The 20369-nt window shown below is 53.5% G+C and overlaps 1 protein-coding gene across 1 annotated transcript; it reads right to left on the bottom strand.

Moving 5' to 3' along the window:
• Nucleotides 1-7987: 7987 nt before the first annotated feature.
• Nucleotides 7988-19858, bottom strand: ELP6 (elongator acetyltransferase complex subunit 6; the record flags this gene model as incomplete). The annotated part of the gene is made up of 7 exons (XM_082259634.1): nucleotides 19720-19858; nucleotides 19307-19385; nucleotides 15824-15894; nucleotides 15561-15688; nucleotides 9620-9809; nucleotides 9270-9410; nucleotides 7988-8098 (listed from the first exon to the last, which is right to left on the bottom strand). Exons 1-7 carry the CDS (start codon nucleotides 19756-19758, stop codon nucleotides 7988-7990), a joined length of 759 nt encoding a protein of 252 aa, XP_082115760.1. The 5' UTR covers nucleotides 19759-19858.
• Nucleotides 19859-20369: the final 511 nt, after the last annotated feature.

Below are 20369 nucleotides of genomic sequence, written 5' to 3'. Positions count from 1 at the left end.
TGCTTCTCCTCAATGATCCTCTCCGCAATCATAGCATCATATGTGGAAATAAATGATACACTTCTCAGGGTGTAGACACCATAACCCGCTTTATTAAGAATAAAAAATCCACTTACATAAAAGTTATAAAACTCCATCATGTCGGCTGGGGAGCCGCTCTGCTGGTGTATATTTGTCAATTCTTGGCAAGTGGTCAATCCAAGTGTAATACAAAGTAACATGGCTTATGCGTTTCAACGTGTAGCTGTAATAGCCAATTGGCTATGATTAAGGCTACACGTCGAAATGCGTAAGATCTGTATTACTTTGTACTACTTTGTAATTAATCGGGATTAATAAACACATTCATTGCAGAAGATCGAGCTGCACCTATATAAATCTATAGACTTGCTTTGGCTCCCTGGATATATGATTGGAGCCAATCGCTGTTAACGAGCACTTGTAAGTGATATGAAGACCTCACTGGTTAGTCCTGCCCAGACCCCCAACTCTAAATATGGGAGGACTGCCCAAGTGCCCATCACACCCAGTTTGAGTTGGTTATGTATTCCTTTTGCTCACCATAGTGGAATCAATGGTATGATGAAGAGGGTGCTGCAACAACCCCCGATGGGTCACCATGGATAGCACATGGCGTCCGCACACTGGCAAGCTTTTTTTCAAAGTGCAAAGCACTTTATTGCATGGTCACATGATCTTTCTATGTCATAGAAGAGCTTTCCACTTTGTAACAAGCTTGCTGGTGAGCTGACATCATTGCTGGTCCTAGAAATGACCTCTCAATTTGCAGGGACTACCCAATCCCTCCCTTCACAGTAACTCCTAGTTAATGTTGTGATCCCGGGGACAAAGCATTGGCAGTCCGGAGGGCTAAGATGCAAGACTGTCCTGGCAAATTTGGGACCCTGGGTTCCTTACCTCCTGTTGTGGTGACAATGGTTTTACTAGACATAAGAGGAGAGCCTTTGTTGCAGGTTTTCCTTTTCTTCCTACCATTTTCTTGAGCAACTGTGTTACAGTTGGAGATTTTGTCTTACTTTTTGCTAAAACCATTGTCACCAGAGCAGGAAGTGAGGAAAAATCTCTCTATGGAGCCCTGGATACCAGTGACACCCAATACCAGTTCTTTACTTTCCCCACTCCATCTAAAAACAGAAAAAAAAGCTATGACACGAGCAGGGTGGAGCTCTACACGTGCAGAGACCTTTTTAAAAAACTCGGCAGCAAAGAATGTCATTTCTCCACCTCTCTTCCTGCCACATGTGCCCAGGAAAAACTGATCAGTTATGGGGGGGGGGGGAGAAAAAGTGTAAAATCTCTGGGGGGGGGGGCTCGTATGTACAGGGTGGGGTTCTGTCGCCATAGCCAGGTGCCTGGAACCAATCTTCTGGCTCCCAAGTGCTGCTTTTTTTTTTTTTTTTTTAGACCAGCAGCAGGACTCCCCTAAACTGCACCGGAAATAACCCCACCCAGGCGGGGGCAATAGGCGTTTCACAGGCAGAGTGTGCGCAGGCGGTCAGGAGGCGGATACGGAACACTGCTCCGCCCTCTGGCCAACGTTCATGTTGAATCGACTACTGTACAATGTCTAACCGGCATCATGATATAAAGAAAAAATAATAATATTTTTGGTAAAGGTTCTAATTTATTTTCAGGTAGGTTTTCTGCTTTCTAGAGCTTTCCATGAGAAATGTTCAGTGTACAGTCTCTTCGTTTTCTTTGTATATTTTTAATTTTAGGCTTTTTGTGTTTTTTTTTTTTTTTTTTTTCGTTTTTGTTTTTTTAATCTTCTGTAATTTTCTTATATAAAACATTTTCCGCTGAAGGTTTTTGCTGGTTTTGTGTTCTCTTATTGCGATTTATCATCGGAGGTTTCTCACACAGGTTTAATGTGGTCCATTTTCTTTAAAGGGACAGTACACCTAGAACTGATAATTTGCCTAAGACCAGACTCCCAACAGTGTGATCGTACAGGTCCTCCAAGCTGCACAGGTTCAACTCTCTTGTGGCCAGGCAACCAGCATTTTCAGAATCAGTCTCCATATTTCTCTCATGAGACTTTAACACTCAACACATTGGCCCCTCCCTACTGGTGAGCAAAGGTGCCTTAACCACTTAAGCCCTGGAAGATTTTACCCCCTTCCTGACCAGGGGGTATTTTGCGATTCGGCACTGCGTGACTTTAACGGACAATTGCGCGGTCGTGCGATGCTGTATCTAAACGAATTTGGCGTCCTTTTTTTCCCACAAACAGAGCTTTCTTTTGGTGGTATTTGATCACCTGTGCGATTTTTTGATCATGCGCTATAAACAAAAAAAGAGCGTAAATTTTGTAAAAATAGCAATATTTTTCACATTTTTTTATATGAAATTCCCCCCAAAAAAAAATGTAAAAATCTAAATTTTTTAACATTTTCAGCCAATTTGTTTTATGCTACCTATGTTTGGTAAAAAAAAAAATCGCAAAAAGCGTATTTTGATTGGTTTGCGCAAAAGTTATCGTGTTTACTAACAAAGGGAAAGATTTTTGTCATTTTTGTTGTTTTTTTTTTAACGCGTAATGGCAGCGATCTGCGATTTTTTTTTTTTGCGGTACTGCGACATTGGGGCGGACAGATCGGACCCTTGACTGACATTTTTGACACTTTTGGGGTTACCAGTGACATTTCTACAGTAATCAGTGCTATACATATGCACTGTTACTGTAAAAATACACTGGCAGTGAAGGGGTTAACTTTTTTGAAAGGGAGGGGCTATGTGTGTCCCTAGGGGCGTGCTTTCTACTGTGATTGGCTGTGGCTTCAGATGTATGAACAGTGATCAACGGTTCTACATAGTAGAACCGTATGATCATCCTTCATACACAGGGGAGAATGACAGGCAGCTTGATTACACAAGCCGCCTGACTTTCTCCCTCTCCCCCGACGATCGCAGAGTGACCGGCGGACATCGGGTCCGCCGGTCACACGCGCACGCTCGCTCCCTAGACCCTCACAGGCTAGCGACGTAGACCTGGGGGTAGTAGAAGGGCAAGGACTGATATGGAAGAGAAGTTTGGAAAGAAGACCCTGGGGGGGGCGAAAAAGACCAATGAGGAAGATCTCGGGGAAGAAGAAAGGAAAGGACCGATGAGGGAGGTCTGGAGGTAGAAAAAAGGGGAAGGACCAGTGAGGAAGATCTGGAGGAGTAGAAGGGAAAGTTACCTGAAGAGGATCTGGGAGGAAGAAAGGATCGATGAGGAAGATCTGGGCGTAGGAGAGGGGAAAGGACCAGTGTGGAAGTGAGGTTGGGTTGTAAGAAGGACTGGGGTCGAAAAGAGAGAGGACCAATAAGGAAGATCTAAGGGTGGAAGAAGAAGAGAAAGTACCGCTGCGGAAGAGAAGTTGGAGAGGAAGACCTGAGGGGAAGGAGAAGGGAAAAGACTGATGGGGGAAGATCTGGTGGCTGGGGAAGGAGAAAGTAAAAAAAAAAAAAATCGATGAAAAAAGTCTGGAAATAGGAAAAGGTAAAGGACTGTTGAGGAAGATCTGGAAATAGGAGAAGGAAAAGAACCCTTGAGGAAGATCTGGGGGTAGGAGAAGGGAAAGGAGCCATTGAGGAAAAGGGGGTGGAGAAGATCTGGGAGAGAATGGAAAGGACCAATGAGGGGGTGGGAAAAATAGGACAGGTGAGGAAGATCTTGAGTGTTGAAGAGGGGAAAGGGACCGAGAGGGGGGGTGGAGAAGTAAGATATGGGGGAGGAGAAGGGGTAGTTTGTAAGAAGGACTGAGGTTGAAAAAAAAAAAAAAAAAAGGACCAATAAAGATCTAGGGGTTGTAGAAGGGAAAGGACCAAACCGTAAGAAGTTGGAGAGGAAGATCTGGGGGCAGGAGAAGGGAAAAGAGCGGGGAGGAAGGGAAAAGAGCGGTGAGGAAGATCTGGGGCCAGGAGAAGGGAAAAGAGCGGTGAGGAAGATCTGGGGCCAGAGGAAGGGAAAAGAGCGGTGAGGAAGAGCTGGGGCCAGAGGAAGGGAAAAGAGCGGTGAGGAAGATCTGGGGCCAGGAGAAAAGAGCGGTGAGGAAGATCTGGGGCCAGGAGAAGAGAAAAGAGTGGTGAGGAAGATCTGGGGCCAGGAGAAGGGAAAAGAGCGGGGAGTAAGATCTGGGGCCAGGAGAAGGGGAAAAAGAGCGGTGAGGAAGATCTGGGGCCAGGAGAAGGGAAAAGAGCGGGGAGGGAGAAGGGAAAAGAGCGGGGAGGAAGATCTGGGGCCAGGAGAAGGGAAAAGAGCGGGGAGTAAGAGCTGGGGCCAGGAGAAGGGAAAAAGAGCGGTGAGGAAGATCTGGGGCCAGGAGAAGGGAAAAGAGCGGGGAGTAAGATCTGGGGCCAGGAGAAGGGAAAAGAGCAATGAGGAAGATCTGGGGCCAGGAGAAGGGAAAGAGACTGATTTGGAAGAGAAGTTGGAGAGGAAGATCTGGGGGAGTAGGAGGAAAGGATTGATGAGGAAGATCTGGGTGTAGGAGAGGGGAAAGGACCAGTGCGGAATAGGTGGTGGAGATGAAGACATTGGGGAGGAGAAGGGAAAGGATTGGTGAGGAAAAGGGGGTGGGTTGAAAGATCTGGGGGGTAAGAGAAGGGAAATAATTGTTGAGGAAGATCTGGAGGTAGGAGAAGGGAAAGGATTGATGAGGAAGATCTGGGGTAGAAGAAGGGAAAGGATTGATGAGGAAGATCTGGAGGTAGGAGAAGGGAAAGGATTGATGAGGAAGATCTGGGGGTAGGAGAAGGGAAAGGATTGATGAGGAAGATCTGGGGTAGAAGAAGGGAAAGGACCAGTGCGGAAAAGGTGGTGGAGATGAAGACGTTGGGTAGAGGGGAAAGGATTGGTGAGGAAGAGGGGGTGGGTTGAAATATCTGGGAGTAGGAGGAGGAGGGAAAGGATTGAGGAAGATCTGGGGGGTAAGAGAAGGGAAAGGAGCCAATGAGGAAGATCTGGGAGAGAATGGAAAGGACCAATACATAAGAGAGGGTGGGAAAGAAAGGACCGGTGAGGAAGATCTGAGTGTAGGAGAGGGGAAAGGGACTGATTTGGAAGAGAAGTTGGAGAGGAAGACTTTGGGGGGGTGGAGAAGGGAAAAGACGGATGAAAATCTGGAGGAGGGAAAGGAACCTGAAGAGGAGGATCTGGGAGGAAGAAAGGAAAGGACCAATGAAGAAGATCTGGGTGTAGGAGAGAGGAAAGGACCAGTGTGCAAAAGGGGATGGAGATGAAAATATGGAGGAGGAGAATGGTAAGGGGGCAGGGAGGAAGAGGGGGTGGGTTGTAAAAAGAACTTGGGTTGAAAAAAAAAAAAAGAAGGCCGCTAAGGAAGATCTGGGGATGCAAGAAGGGAAAGTTGGAGGAAGACGGGTTAAGACTGATGAAGATCTGGGGATGGACCATTGAGGAATATCTCGGGGGAAGGAGAATGACAATGACCTATAAAGAATAAGGTCACGGGGTGGTGGGGGGAATGGGAAGAAAGGTTGGGCGGGGGGACGAATAGAAAGAGATGCAGCACATTGGTAGAGAACTGCTGCAATAGAACCAGTTTCAGCCTGACCTTCTGTCTTGACAGTGAGGAACAGCAAAGTACCATCACCAGAAGGCTCAACCTGCATCTACACTGAGCCCTCCTGTATACACAGAGTAAGAATACACAATAATAAGACCAGGTCACTTTTATATCTGAAAATCTTTTTATTACAACAGAATCCTTACAATAGAACGTGTCACAGATTGTTACTGATACAGTAATCCCATCATTGAGGACAAGGCCACTTTTATTTTTACATTTTCTGAGACTCCGCCCCTGAGGAACACAAAAGGCTGCTCGGTGATTTGTGGACAAAGCCATTCATTTCTAAACATGGACCAACCATGACTGCACTCCCCTCCCCTTTGCAATGTATACACCCCAGCTCCGCCCTCAGGCTGAATCTCACCAATATCCTGCAAAGTATACACCCCAGCTCCGCCCTCAGCCGAATCTCACCAATATCCTGCAATGTATACACCCCAGCTCCGCCCTCAGCCGAATCTCACCAATATCCTGCAATGTATACACCCCAGCTCCGCCCTCAGCCGAATCTCACCAATATCCTGCAATGTATACACCCCAGCTCCGCCCATCACCCAAATCTCACCAATATCCTGCAATGTATACACCCCAGCTCCGCCCTCAGCCGAATCTCACCAATATCCTGCAATGTATACACCCCAGCTCCGCCCTCAGCCGAATCTCACCAATATCCTGCAATGTATACACCCCAGCTCCGCCCTCAGCCGAATCTCACCAATATCCTGCAATGTATACACCCCAGCTCCGCCCTCAGCCGAATCTCACCAATATTCTGCAATGTATACACCCCAGCTCCGCCCTCAGCCGAATCTCACTAATATCCTGCAATGTATACACCCCAGCTCCGCCCATCACCCAAATCTCACCAATATCCTGCAATGTATACACCCCAGCTCCGCCCTCAGCCGAATCTCACCAATATCCTGCAATGTATACACCCCAGCTCCGCCCTCAGCCGAATCTCACCAATATCCTGCAATGTATACACCCCAGCTCCGCCCTCAGCCGAATCTCACCAATATTCTGCAATGTATACACCCCAGCTCCGCCCTCAGCCGAATCTCACTAATATCCTGCAATGTATACACCCCAGCTCCGCCCTCAGCCGAATCTCACCAATATCCTGCAATGTATACACCCCAGCTCCGCCCATCACCCAAATCTCACCAATATCCTGCAATGTATACACCCCAGCTCCGCCCTCAGCCGAATCTCACCAATATCCTGCAATGTATACACCCCAGCTCCGCCCTCAGCCGAATCTCACCAATATTCTGCAATGTATACACCCCAGCTCCGCCCTCAGCCGAATCTCACTAATATCCTGCAATGTATACACCCCAGCTCCGCCCTCAGGCCGAATCTTGCCAATATCCTGCAATGTATACACCCCAGCTCCGCCCTCAGCCGAATCTCACTAATATCCTGCAATGTATACACCCCAGCTCCGCCCTCAGCCGAATCTCACCAATATCCTGCAATGTATACACCCCAGCTCCGCCCTCAGCCGAATCTCACTAATATCCTGCAATGTATACACCCCAGCTCCGCCCTCAGCCGAATCTCACCAATATCCTGCAATGTATACACCCCAGCTCCGCCCTCAGGCCGAATCTCGCCACTATCCCGTAACAGCAAAGAAAATAATGGAAGGATTCTAACAATGGGTTTCCCATGATGCCTCACCAACAACCATTACATCAGACAAAGTGGTGGAGAATTTTCCTCCCACCACCTATTGGAAGGCAGGACGAGTCTTCCATGCAGGAGCCGCCATCAATCGAACACTCCTATCTGCCCTCTCAGGTTCCCAGTGACCTACAGGGCAGGTCAGAGTGTTTGACTGACAGCAGCTCCTCCACCCATTGCAATGTATGGCAGAGTGGCCCCGCCTGCCTAGGAACGCCCACTCCTCCAGACTGACACCCACCCATTGGGTTATTTTAATATTTGCATAACTTCTCTCAAGGCCTTTTGAGAGGAAGACTGAGGCAGGATGCTGGGATGTTTTCAGGAAGCTAGGTACAGCCCCTCCCACCAGCCATGATCTGCCCACATGGCATAGAGAAGCACAGAGACCCAGTGATGACATCACAAGGTAAAAAACAGGGTGTTTAATGAAGGTTTAATTTAATTATTTCAATCGTGTGTTGGGGAACCAGGAAAGGCTAAATATAAGCAGATTAAACTTCATCTATTCTGGCCAATCCTCAGAATAAGGATGCAGCAACGTATCCATCAAAGGACACCAGGAGGCGGTATGGAGCTCAGTGAGACTCGGGGTGACACGGCACCTTCAGCTCCCAAGAACAGAGATATCACTTCTCCAATAAGAGCCCCTCCCAGCATTATACACAGTTCCCCCTGGAGTAGTCGGGAAGAGTCGCTGTTCACAGGACGGCCGCAGACAGGCCGGGGGCGAAGAAACTGACGTTCTTGTCTTGAATCTTGTACTGGTAGATGGTGGAGCGGTCCTGACGCTGCTGGTGAGTGATTGTCAGCTGTGAGACAAGAGAGGGAGTCAGGAGCTGAGCACACACCTTACTGAGACCCTCCAAGAGAAGTGTCCCCTATAGGGAGATTTTCCATCGTCCTCTCTTCAGCTCAAATTTTTGGGTTTCCATCACAGACCAGATGACACCAGGTTCCTGGATCTGTACACCCGCTGTACCCATTATGAGGGGTTCCACCATCCCTGTGCTGAGTTTCCTGGGTCTGTACACCCGCTGTGCCCATTATGAGGGGTTCCCACCATCCCTGTGCTGAGTTCCGGGGTCTGTACACCTGCTGTACCCATTATCAGGGGTTCCACCATCCCTGTGCTGAGTTCCCGGGTCTGTACACCCGCTGTACCCATTATCAGGGGTTCCACCATCCCTGTGCTGAGTTCCCGGGTCTGTACACCCACTGTGCCCATTATGAGGGGTTTCCACCATCCCTGTGCTGAGTTCCCGGGTCTGTACACCTGCTGTGCCCATTATGAGGGGTTCCCTCCATCCCTGTGCTGAGTTCCTGGGTCTGTATACCTGCTGTGCCCATTATGAGGGGTTCCCACCATCCCTGTGCTGAGTTCCTAGGTCTGTACACCTGCTGTGCCCATTATGAGGGTTTCCCACCATCCCTGTGCTGAGTTCCTGGGTCTGTACACCCACTGTGCCCATTATGAGGAGTTCCCACCATCCCTGTGCTGAGTTCCTGGGTCTGTACCCCCGCTGTGCCCATTATGAGGGTTTCCCACCATCCCTGTGCTGAGTTCCTGGGTCTGTACACCCACTGTGCCCATTATGAGGAGTTCCCACCATCCCTGTGCTGAGTTCCTGGGTCTGTACCCCCGCTGTGCCTATTATGAGGAGTTCCCACCATCCCTGTGCTGAGTTCCTGGGTCTGTACACCCACTGTGCCCATTATGAGGAGTTCCCACCATCCCTGTGCTGAGTTCCCGGGTCTGTACACCTGCTGTGCCCATTATGAGGGGTTCCCACCATCCCTGTGCTGAGTTCCCGGGTCTGTACACCCGCTGTGCCCATTATGAGGGGTTCCCACCATCCCTGTGCTGAGTTCCCAAGTTCACTGCTGGTCTCCAAGAGATTTAGGCAACCAGCAGGTGGGTTTGGGTTCCCCCCCCCCCCTCCAGCTCTGTCATGTTGGATGGATGATGGAATCGGCTCTCACCTGTCCGTGGACGTCTTTGCAGAATCCGGTGCTCAGGCCCTCAGCCTGTAGGATGAGTCCACTCTGGTGACACAGCGCCCTCAGCAGGACCTCCCCATCCTCATCCTCCTCGTCTCTGTGCACCAGACACACCACGTCCCCCTGAAAAGAGAAGAATCACTCTCTGAGTTTTAGATTGAAAAGGAGCTTCAAATTATTCTCCAGCCCCCAGTGCCTGAAACAAGTTAGTATCATTTGAAGCAACACAGCCTGACTAGTCAGAGTGTATCGTCTGCTAATAAAAACATGACAGAAAATAATAAATGTACTTTATGTCCAACTTCCAGTGAGGAAACACATGATGGACGCACCTGGAGCTCGCGGCAGACGCCGGCTCTGCAGTAATGGATGAAGTCCAGGATTTGCAGCGGAGTGACGCCCAAACTGATCAACAAGCTGACATCATCCACGATCAGCGCGGGGCTTTCCCACTCTTCACCTGCAGAGGGAGCCAACGCTCCATAGATAAAGTCATAGAGAGGCCTCAGGTCTGTGCCGGTCCTGGAAGAGAATTTCCATGGTCAGTGGAGAGGGAAGTACTGCCCAATTGCTTAAATCCCTGCACAGTCCGTGGTCCCTGCACTACATTGGCTTGACTTTAATGTGTTTTGAGGTCCAAAGACATAGGCATTGCTTCAAGTTCAGTCAAAAATCGCAGAAAAATTGTGCGACTTTTAGGTCGCACAAGTGTAATAAGGGCCTTAAGCTCCGTTTCCACTAATGCGACTAATCGATGACACCCGTTCCCATCTATGCGACTTTGAAAAGGTGCCTGCACTACTTTGATGCAACTTTTGATGTGACTTTGATCCAGAGAGTGTAAAGTTGGAACAAAGTTGCACTCCAAAGTCACACTCTAGCCTTGTGGCTGCGTTTCCACAAGTGCGACTCTTAAGTTGTGCGATTTAGAGTGCGACTTTGAGTTCCGCTTTGCTCCAACTTTACACTCTCTGGAGTATAATAACTGTGTGAAGGTTATAGAGTCCACAAGCTATGGTGCTAATCATTAAAAATGGATCAGACCTGATGTACTGACGATCTCATTTCTTGAGGTCCTGAAATGTCAGGAAAGTACAAATACCCCCAAATGACCCCTTTTTGGAAAGTGGACGGTCCAAAGTATTTAGTAAAAGGCATTGTGGGTTGTTTAAAGTTGTAATTTTTTTCCCACAATTGTTGGGAAAATGAAGAAATTGTCATAATAACAAGTTATTTCTCTCACATGCGGCACAGGCATACTTGCAATTACACCCCAAAATACATTCTGCTGCTCCTCCTGAGTATGGCGATACCACATGTGTGAGACTTTTACACAGCATAGTCACATACAGAGGCCCAACATCCAAGGAGCACCTCCAGGCGTTCTATAAGCATAAATTACACATTTAATTTCCTGACAACCTATCACACCTTTGAAGGCCTTGGAGCACCAGGACAATGGAAACGCCCACAAAATGACCCCATTTTGGAAAGCAAACACCCCAACGTACATTATATTAGGCATCGGCTGCAGACAGGCACTCAGGTACTCCGATAGGCTGCAGATAGGCACTAATTAGGGAACGACCGATTATCGGCAAAGCCGATTATCGGAGGGCCGCTATTTGCACTTTCCTCGATATATCGATATCGGCCTCGGAACTTGCTGATATTACCGATATTGTGCGCGGCGCTCAAGTGACATCATTACGGGTGTTGCTCGACGCAATTCTGTGTGCTGAGCCTATTACACACGTTCTGCCTTCTTAGGCCACCTCCCTCACCTCGGAAAGCGTCCACGGACCAGCAGCAAGCAAGCCATCCACCCAGGTACCCACAGCAGCCGCCAGCCACCCACAGGCCCTGGCCTCAGCCAACCACAGCCCCTGTGCCAGCCAGCCACCCTCCACAGGGTGCCAGCAGACAGCCAGCCACAGCAGGGTGCCAGCCACCGATCCACAACAGGGTGCCAGCAGACAGCCACCCTACAACAGAGTGACACCAAGCCAGCCACCCACAACAGGGTGCCAGCCAGCCACAGCAGGGTGCAAGCCACCGATCCACAACAGGGTGCCAGCAGACAGCCACCCTACAACAGAGTGACACCAAGCCAGCCACCCACAACAGGGTGCCAGCCAGCCACAGCAGGGTGCAAGCCACCGATCCACAACAGGGTGCCAGCAGACAGCCACCCTACAACAGAGTGACACCAAGCCAGCCACCCACAACAGGGTGCCAGCCAGCCACAGCAGAGCATGGGTGCCAGCCACCCATCCCACAAAAGGGTTCCAGCAAGCCAGCCACCCACAACAGGGTGACAGCCAGCCAGCCACCCACAACAGGGTGCCAGCCAGCCACCCACAACAGGGTGCCAGCAAGCCAGCAGCCACAGCAGGGTGCCAGCCAGCCAGCCACCCACCCCACAACAGGGTGCACTGCCAGCAGCCACCCACCCCACAACAGGGTGCACTGCCAGCAGCCACCGACCCCACCCCACAACAGGGTTACAACAAGATAGCCACCCACCCCACAACAGGGTGCCAGCAAGCCAGCCACCCACAACAGGGTGACACCAAGCCAGCAGCCAAAACAGGGTGACAGTCAGCTAGCCAGCAGATTTTTTAACCTTATATTGTCGCTTTCAGATTGCAATGGAGATGGATGAGGAGAGAAAAAGTAAAAGTGTGGTCTGGGACTATTTCTCATCTCAACCTTCTCCAGGAAAAGCAGCCGTGTGCAACACATGTACAAACAATATAAGTAGGGATGCACCGAAATTAATCGGCCGAAAATGGGCCTATCGCATTTTGGCCGATAATGGGTTAAAAATGCAGAAATTAATGGCCGCCGTGAGGAAGGAGGAGGGCGCAGCGCTGGTTTAAAAAGTCCCGCCTCTGGCCGGCCGCCCGCCTCTCAATGATGTCCCTACTTCTATGATCTGTTCATGAATGAAGTGACACACCGGGCGGGAGGGCGGGCGAGCGGCCGCTAATACGGTAGCTGTAACTATGTGAGCCTTCACTTCCCTGTCAGCGGGGGACGATGAGCATGAATGAACTGACCTGACACCGGGCGGGGGGAGCTATAGCTATGTGAGCCTTCACTTCTCTGTCATGCGGGTATCTCCTCTGACGGGGAAGTGAATCGCTCACATAGTTATAGCTATTAGCGGCCGCTCGCCCGCCCTCCCGCCTGGTGTGTTAGTTCATTCATGCACAGATCGTAGTAGTAGTGACATCACCGGGAGGCGGGCGGCCGGCCAGAGGCGCGTCTTTTGAATCAAGGGCACCGGAGGAGCACTCAGCAGAGTGACACTACAGTAAGGAGATTGAATCGTTGGGATGGGGAGGGTGTACTGCCGAGTGGGACGCTGAGGCAGTGGGGGGGGACTCTGAGGCAGCTTACCAATGGTATTAGTATTATGCAGCATGAGGGGGTTAATATATTGCCACTGCTGGTCACTGATACATTATTGACCGATAAGTGGCAGTTATTAACCCTTTTGTGCTGCATTAGTGCAACCAGTGTTAATTAACACTGATACTGGTTGCACTAATGCAGCACAAAGGGGTTAATTAACTGCCATTGGTCGGTCACTAATAGATGAGTGACCAGCAGTGGCAATATATTAACCCCCTCATGCTTCATAATACTAATACCATTGGTAATTAAATTAACCTCTTGCCAACCCATCACATTACATATACTATGACAGGGTGGCAGCGACAGGTGTACGTCGCTGCCTGTTTTTGGTGTATGCCCCTCTTCTATCTATTTTAAAATTATTTGGGGGAAAAAGTCATTTTCGGTTTCGGTTTTCGGCCAAGGGCATCCTGCATTTTCGGTTTCGGCCCAAAATTTTCATTTCGGTGCATCCCTAAATATAAGCATGGGATCGGTAACTGCAAAAAACAAAAATACCTCAAATCTTTGGGCCCATCTAAGAGTTCATCATATTGAATTGTATCATGCAGCACAGAAAAAACAAAATGAATATCAATGTGATTTGAAAATTCCTCCACTATCCCAGGCAACAATAAGAGATATGTTTCAGGAAAAAAACAGATGGAAGATCCCAACTGCTGGACAGAGTAATCACAGAGATGATGGTCACTGATAACCAGTCATTTACAATGGTGTCTGACTCAGGATTTCAGCGGTTGATGCAGTTTGAGGCATACAAAATATATGGCTGAAATCGCATCGCACAGACATCACATGTGATGTGCACAGGAATGCAGTGTTCAGCATGCACCCAGTGTGATCCCAGGCTATGTTCCATCAACGACAACTCCAGACACATCCCAGGCTTAAAAAAAGCAATGGAATCAAAAAATGACAGTTATCAGCATTTATTGATGTTAGAGCATTTCTACAACTGAAAATCGCCACTCACAACCCACTAGTTTTAGGTTTTTTATTTTTTACAGCCAGAAAACGTCCCTGCCAAAATCTGCTGATAACAGCCTGCAAGTGCATGGAGACATAGGAGAACATGCTGGGGAGACATAGGAGAACATGCCGGGGAGACATAGGAGAACATGCCGGGGAGACATAGGAGAACATGCTGGGGAGACATAGGAGAACATGCTGGGGAGACATAGGAGAACATGCTGGGGAGACATAGGAGAACATGCCGGGGAGACATAGGAGAACATGCCGGGGAGACATAGGAGAACATGCCGGGGAGACATAGGAGAACATGCCGGGGAGACATAGGAGAACATGCTGGGGAGACATAGGAGAACATGCCGGGAGACATAGGAGAACATGCCGGGAGACATAGGAGAACATGCCGGGGAGACATAGGAGAACATGCCGGGGAGACATAGGAGAACATGCCGGGGAGACATAGGAGAACATGCTGGGAGACATGAGAGAACACGCTAGGGAGACATAGGAGAACATGCTGGGGAGACATAGGAGAACATGCTGGGGAGACATAGGAGAACATGCCGGGGAGACATAGGAGAACATGCCGGGGAGACATAGGAGAACATGCCGGGAAGACATAGGAGAAGATGCCGGGGAGACATAGGAGAACATGCTGGGGAGACATAGGAGAACATGGTGGGGAGACATAGGAGAACATGGTGGGGAGACATAGGAGGACATGCCGGGGAGACATAGGAGAACATGGTGGGGAGACATAGGAGAACATGCTGGGGAGACATAGGAGAACATGGTGGGGAGACATAGGAGAACATGCCGGGGAGACATAGGAGAACATGCCGGGGAGACATAGGAGAACATGCTGGGGAGACATAGGAGAACATGCTGGGGAGACATAGGAGAACATGGTGGGGAGACATAGGAGAACATGCCGGGGAGACATAGGAGAACATGCTGGGGAGACATAGGAGAACATGCTGGGGAGACATAGGAGAACATGCTGGGGAGACATAGGAGAACATGCTGGGGAGACATAGGAGAACATGCTGGGGAGACATAGGAGAACATGCTGGGGAGACATAGGAGAACATGCCGGGGAGACATAGGAGAACATGCCGGGGAGACATAGGAGAACATGCCGGGGAGACATAGGAGAACATGCTGGGGAGACATAGGAGAACATGCCGGGGAGACATAGGAGAACATGCTGGGGAGACATAGGAGAACATGCCGGGGAGACATAGGAGAACATGCCGGGGAGACATAGGAGAACATGCTGGGGAGACATAGGAGAACATGCCGGGGAGACATAGGAGAACATGGTGGGGAGACATAGGAGAACATGCCGGGGAGACATAGGAGAACATGCTGGGGAGACATAGGAGAACATGCTGGGGAGACATAGGAGAACATGCCGGGGAGACATAGGAGAACATGCTGGGGAGACATAGGAGAACATGCCGGGGAGACATAGGAGAACATGCTGGGGAGACATAGGAGAACATGCTGGGGAGACATAGGAGAACATGCTGGGGAGACATAGGAGAACATGCCGGGGAGACATAGGAGAACATGCCGGGGAGACATAGGAGAACATGCTGGGGGGACATAGGAGAACATGCTGGGGAGACATAGGAGAACATGCTGGGGAGACATAGGAGAACATGCCGGGGAGACATAGGAGAACATGCTGGGGAGACATAGGAGAACATGCCGGGGAGACATAGGAGAACATGCTGGGGAGACATAGGAGAACATGCTGGGGAGACATAGGAGAACATGCCGGGGAGACCTCTGTGATGCCTGAAGGCGCTCTCAGGTGAGTTTAGTAAAAGAAAAGCTCTGAATCTCGGGAGTTCTGGTTGCAGTGACATCACTGACCTCAGGAACCGCAGAGGATTATGGGAGTCGCTCTCCGGTGTCTCGGAGAATAGGAGGCTGGTGTAAGATTTCAGCCCTTCCAGGAAGACCAACTGCCCCTCATCCCGGGCGCTGACCAGGTTCACCCCCTGGAAAGAGAAGGATCGGGGGAGGGGAGAGAAAGACATAATTGATGAGTTCTGTATGAACCGCCATAAGCATCAATCTTACGTACATAAATATCCCCTCCAGCTCTGGGGGGGCGGGGCCTGAGCATCACTTACCAACTTCTGTGCGATGAGATTATAATGACTGAATGACTGCGCCAGACCCACGAAACAAACCTTCCTCCGAGCTGGGGAGACACCGAGACACAGGTCACAATACCGAGGAGCTTACACTCTAATGTCCCCTCCCCCACAGTCACACACTATTATTATTATATATCTCTGACATATACCACAGTGCTGTACAGAGATCACTGAATATCCTTCCTGGAAGCGATAAGATAATGGGGGTCATTCTAGCATTCAATGCGGTGCGGGAGATCGCTCTGGCAGTCCGTGCGGTGCAGGGGGGGGGTCACTCTGGCGGTTCGTGCGGTGCAGGGGGGGTCACTGGCGGTTCGTGCGGTGCAGGGGGGGGGTCACTCTGGCAGTCCATGCGGTGCGAGGGGGGTCACTCTGGCGGTGCGAGGGGGGTCACTCTGGCGGTCCATGCGGTGCAGGGGGGGGGGTCACTCTGGCGGTGCGTGCGGTGCACTGCAGGGGGGGTCACTCTGGCGGTCCATGCGGTGCAGGGGGGGGGTCACTCTGGCGGTCTGTGCAGTGCAGGGGGGGGTCACTCTGGCGGTCCGTGCAGTGCAGGGGGGATCACTCTGGCGGTCCGTACAGTGCAGGGGGGGTCACTCTGGCGGTCCGTGCAGTGCAGGGGGGGTCACTCTGGCGGTCCGTGCAGTGCAGGGGGGGTCACTCTGGCGGTCCGTGCAGTGCAGGGGGGGTCACTCTGGCGGTCCGTGCAGTGCAGGGGGGGTCACTCTGGCGGTCCGTGCAGTGCAGGGGGGGTCACTCTGGCGGTCCGTGCAGTGCAGGGGGGGTCACTCTGGCGGTCCGTGCAGTGCAGGGGGGGGTCACTCTGGCGGTCCGTGCGGTGCGCTGCAGGGGGGGTCACTCTGGCGGTCCGTGCGGTGCGAGGGGGGTCACTCTGGCGGTGCAGGGGGGGGGGGTGTCACTCTGGCAGTCCGTGCGGTGCGAGGGGGGTCACTCTGGCGGTCCGTGCAGTGCAGGGGGGTCACTCTGGCGGTCCGTGCAGTGCGAGGGGGGGCACTCTGGCGGTCCATGCAGTGCAGGGGGGGGTCACTCTGGCGGTCCGTGCGGTGCGAGGGGGGTCACTCTGGCGGTGCAGGGGGGGGGTGTCACTCTGGCAGTCCATGCGGTGCGAGGGGGGTCACTCTGGCGGTGCAGGGGGGGGTGTCACTCTGGCGGTCCATGCGGTGCAGGGGGGGGGGTCACTCTGGCGGTCCGTGCAGTGCGAGGGGGGGGGTCACTCTGGCGGTCCGTGCAGTGCAGGGGGGGTCACTCTGGCGGTCCGTGCAGTGCGGTGCGAGGGGGGTCACTCTGGCGGTCCGTGCAGTGCAGGGGGGGGGTCACTCTGGCGGTCTGTGCGGTGCAGGGGGGGGTCACTCTGGCAGTCCATGCGGTGCGAGGGGGGTCACTCTGGCAGTGCAGGGGGGGGTGTCACTCTGGCGGTCCATGGGGTGCGAGGGGGGTCACTCTGGCGGTGCGAGGGGGGTCACTCTGGCGGTGCAGGGGGGGGGGGTGTCACTCTGGCAGCCCATGCGGTGCGAGGGGGTCACTCTGGCGGTCCGTGCAGTGCAGGGGGGGTCACTCTGGCGGTCCGTGCAGTGCGCTGCAAGGGGGGTCACTCTGGTGGTCCGTGCGGTGCGAGGGGGGTCACTCTGGCAGCCCATGCGGTGCGAGGGGGTCACTCTGGCGGTCCGTGCAGTGCAGGGGGGGTCACTCTGGCGGTCCGTGCAGTGCGCTGCAAGGGGGGTCACTCTGGTGGTCCGTGCGGTGCAGGGGGGGTCACTCTGGCGGTGCATGCGGTGCACTGCAGGGGGGGTCACTCTGGCGGTCCGTGCGGTGCGAGGGGGGGTTCACTCTGGCAGTGCAGGGGGGGTGTCACTCTGGCAGTCCATGCGGTGCGAGGAGGTCACTCTGGCGGTCCGTGCAGTGCAGAAGGGGGGGGTCACTCTGGCGGTCCGTGCAGTGCGCTGCAAGGGGGGTCACTCTGGCAGTCCGTGAGGTGCAGGGGGGGGTCACTCTGGCGGTGCGTGCGGTGCGAGGGGGGTCACTCTGGCGGTGCAGGGGGGGGTGTCACTCTGGCGGTCCATGCGGTACAGGGGGGGGGTCACTCTGGCGGTGCGTGTGGTGCACTGCAGGGGGGGGTCACTCTGGCGGTCCGTGCGGTGCGAGGGGGGTCACTCTGGCGGTGCAGGGGGGGGTGTCACTCTGGCAGTCCATGCGGTGCGAGGGGGGTCACTCTGGCGGTGCAGGGGGGGGGTGTCACTCTGGCGGTCCATGCGGTGCAGGGGGGGGGTCACTCTGGCGGTCCGTGCAGTGCGAGGGGGGGGGGTCACTCTGGCGGTCCGTGCAGTGCAGGGGGGGTCACTCTGGCAGTCCGTGCAGTGCGGTGCGAGGGGGGTCACTCTGGCGGTCCGTGCAGTGCAGGGGGGGGGGGGTCACTCTGGCGGTCTGTGCGGTGCAGGGGGGGGTCACTCTGGCAGTCCATGCGGTGCGAGGGGGGTCACTCTGGCAGTGCAGGGGGGGGTCACTCTGGCGGTCCATGGGGTGCGAGGGGGGTCACTCTGGCGGTGCGAGGGGGGTCACTCTGGCGGTGCGAGGGGGGTCACTCTGGCGGTGCAGGGGGGGGGTGTCACTCTGGCAGTCCATGCGGTGCGAGGGGGTCACTCTGGCGGTCCGTGCAGTGCAGGGGGGGTCACTCTGGCGGTCCGTGCAGTGCGCTGCAAGGGGGGTCACTCTGGTGGTCCGTGCAGTGCGAGGGGGGTCACTCTGGCAGTCCGTGCGGTGCAGGGGGGGTCACTCTGGCGGTGCGTGCGGTGCACTGTAGGGGGTGTCACTCTGGCAGTCCATGCGGTGCGAGGGGGTCACTCTGGCGGTCCGTGCAGTGCAGAAGGGGGGGGGTCACTCTGGCGGTCCGTGCGCTGCAAGGGGGGTCACTCTGGCAGTCCGTGAGGTGCAGGGGGGGGTCACTCTGGCGGTGCAGGGGGGGTGTCACTCTGGCGGTCCTTGCGGTACAGGGGGGGGGTCACTCTGGCGGTGCGTGCGGTGCACTGCAGGGGGGGGTCACTCTGGCGGTCCGTGCGGTGCGAGGGGGGGCACTCTGTCGGTCCGTGCGGTGCAGGGGGGGGGGGTCACTCTGGCGGTCCGATCAGTGCAGGGGGGGGTCACTCTGGCGGTGCGCTGCAGGGGGGGGGTCACTCTGGCGGTGCAGGGGGGGGTCACTCTGGCAGTCCATGCGGTGCAGGGGGGGTCACTCTGGCGGTGCGTGCAGTGCGCTGCAGGGGGGGGGGTCACTCTGGCGGTCTGTGCGGTGTGGGGGGGGAGGGGTCGCTTAGGTGGTCCATGCGGTGCTGAAGGGGTCACCCTGGCAGGCCGTGCAGTGCGGGGGGGGAGTTGCTCTGGCGCTCTGTTCGGTGCGGTGGCTCCGGCGGTCCCGGAGAACTCAAATTCGGTGACAACACTTACATTTCAGGTAGTCGGACAGGAAGTGATGGATCAGGAAGCCGCCGTCCGTCCTCCAATCACTGATCAGCGTGAATTGTCTCTGGAAGACACAAAGATGTCAGGCGGGGGGAGGTATGAAGGACATTGGAGGGGGTTGGGTGACTTTCTGTGTCCCCGCTGGGGAGATTTCTCACCACTTCCTGTCCAGGTGACACAACAGGAAATAAGAGACAATCTCTCCAGAGTGCCGGAAGTCCCCTCCCCAGATCAGGTGTCCCCATTGGAGGATTCCTCTCACTTCCTGCTCCGGTGACACCGGTTGTTCCGCCGTGTGCGGTCTGTCCCGGGATCTCAGCAGGGAATGGGGGGGGGTGGGGACATCTGTATTGTGGCGAATAGAAAGGCCCCGCCCACTCTCCGGTGTTTTCTCTCACCCGCTCCGGGCTCAGCGCGCTCTGCAGCTCCGGGAACATCTCGGCCGGTCACGTGTTCCTCACTTCCGGCAACAGAGCAGCCGGGGAGAGACTTCCGGTTCCGCCATCTTGTGGTTGGCGCTGCAAAGTGACTGCCAGGGGGAGACAAAGACCGAGACGGGGATCGGATAACTATGACAACCAGACAGACAGCTTTCCATGACAACCAGGAGGATGGATCACCATGACAACCAGGAGGATGGATCACCATGGCAACCAGGTGGATGGATCACCATGGCAACCAGGAGGATGGATCACCATGGCAACCAGACAGGGAACAGTTATGACTGAGAGATTAACACCTCCGAAATCCCTGACGCCTGGCTGTCATACCCATCCCCCGGCTTCTCTGAGACATATATGTGGTGATCGGCAGGCTGGACTTCCCTGGCCGCATGCTTCAATCACCCAATAAGTCATGGAACCGGAGCACAGACATGACAGCCAGGCAACAAGCATTTCCAGAAGCAGCTATCAATTTGTACAGCACCTCTGTCTATGTTTTCTTATTTGTGGGCGGAGTCTCCATGTTCAGAGGCGGAGTCAGCTTCATTGGCCGATCTGACATTGGACCGCAGAGCTCACACTCATCATTCTGTTATGTATTGGAG

The sequence above is a fragment of the Pelophylax lessonae genome, assembly GCF_965119305.1.
Source record: "Pelophylax lessonae genome assembly, chromosome: 5".
Lineage (NCBI taxonomy): Eukaryota > Metazoa > Chordata > Amphibia > Anura > Ranidae > Pelophylax > Pelophylax lessonae.
The sequence above is the reverse complement of the archived record's forward strand: the minus strand, read 5'-3'. Positions and strand labels throughout refer to the sequence as shown.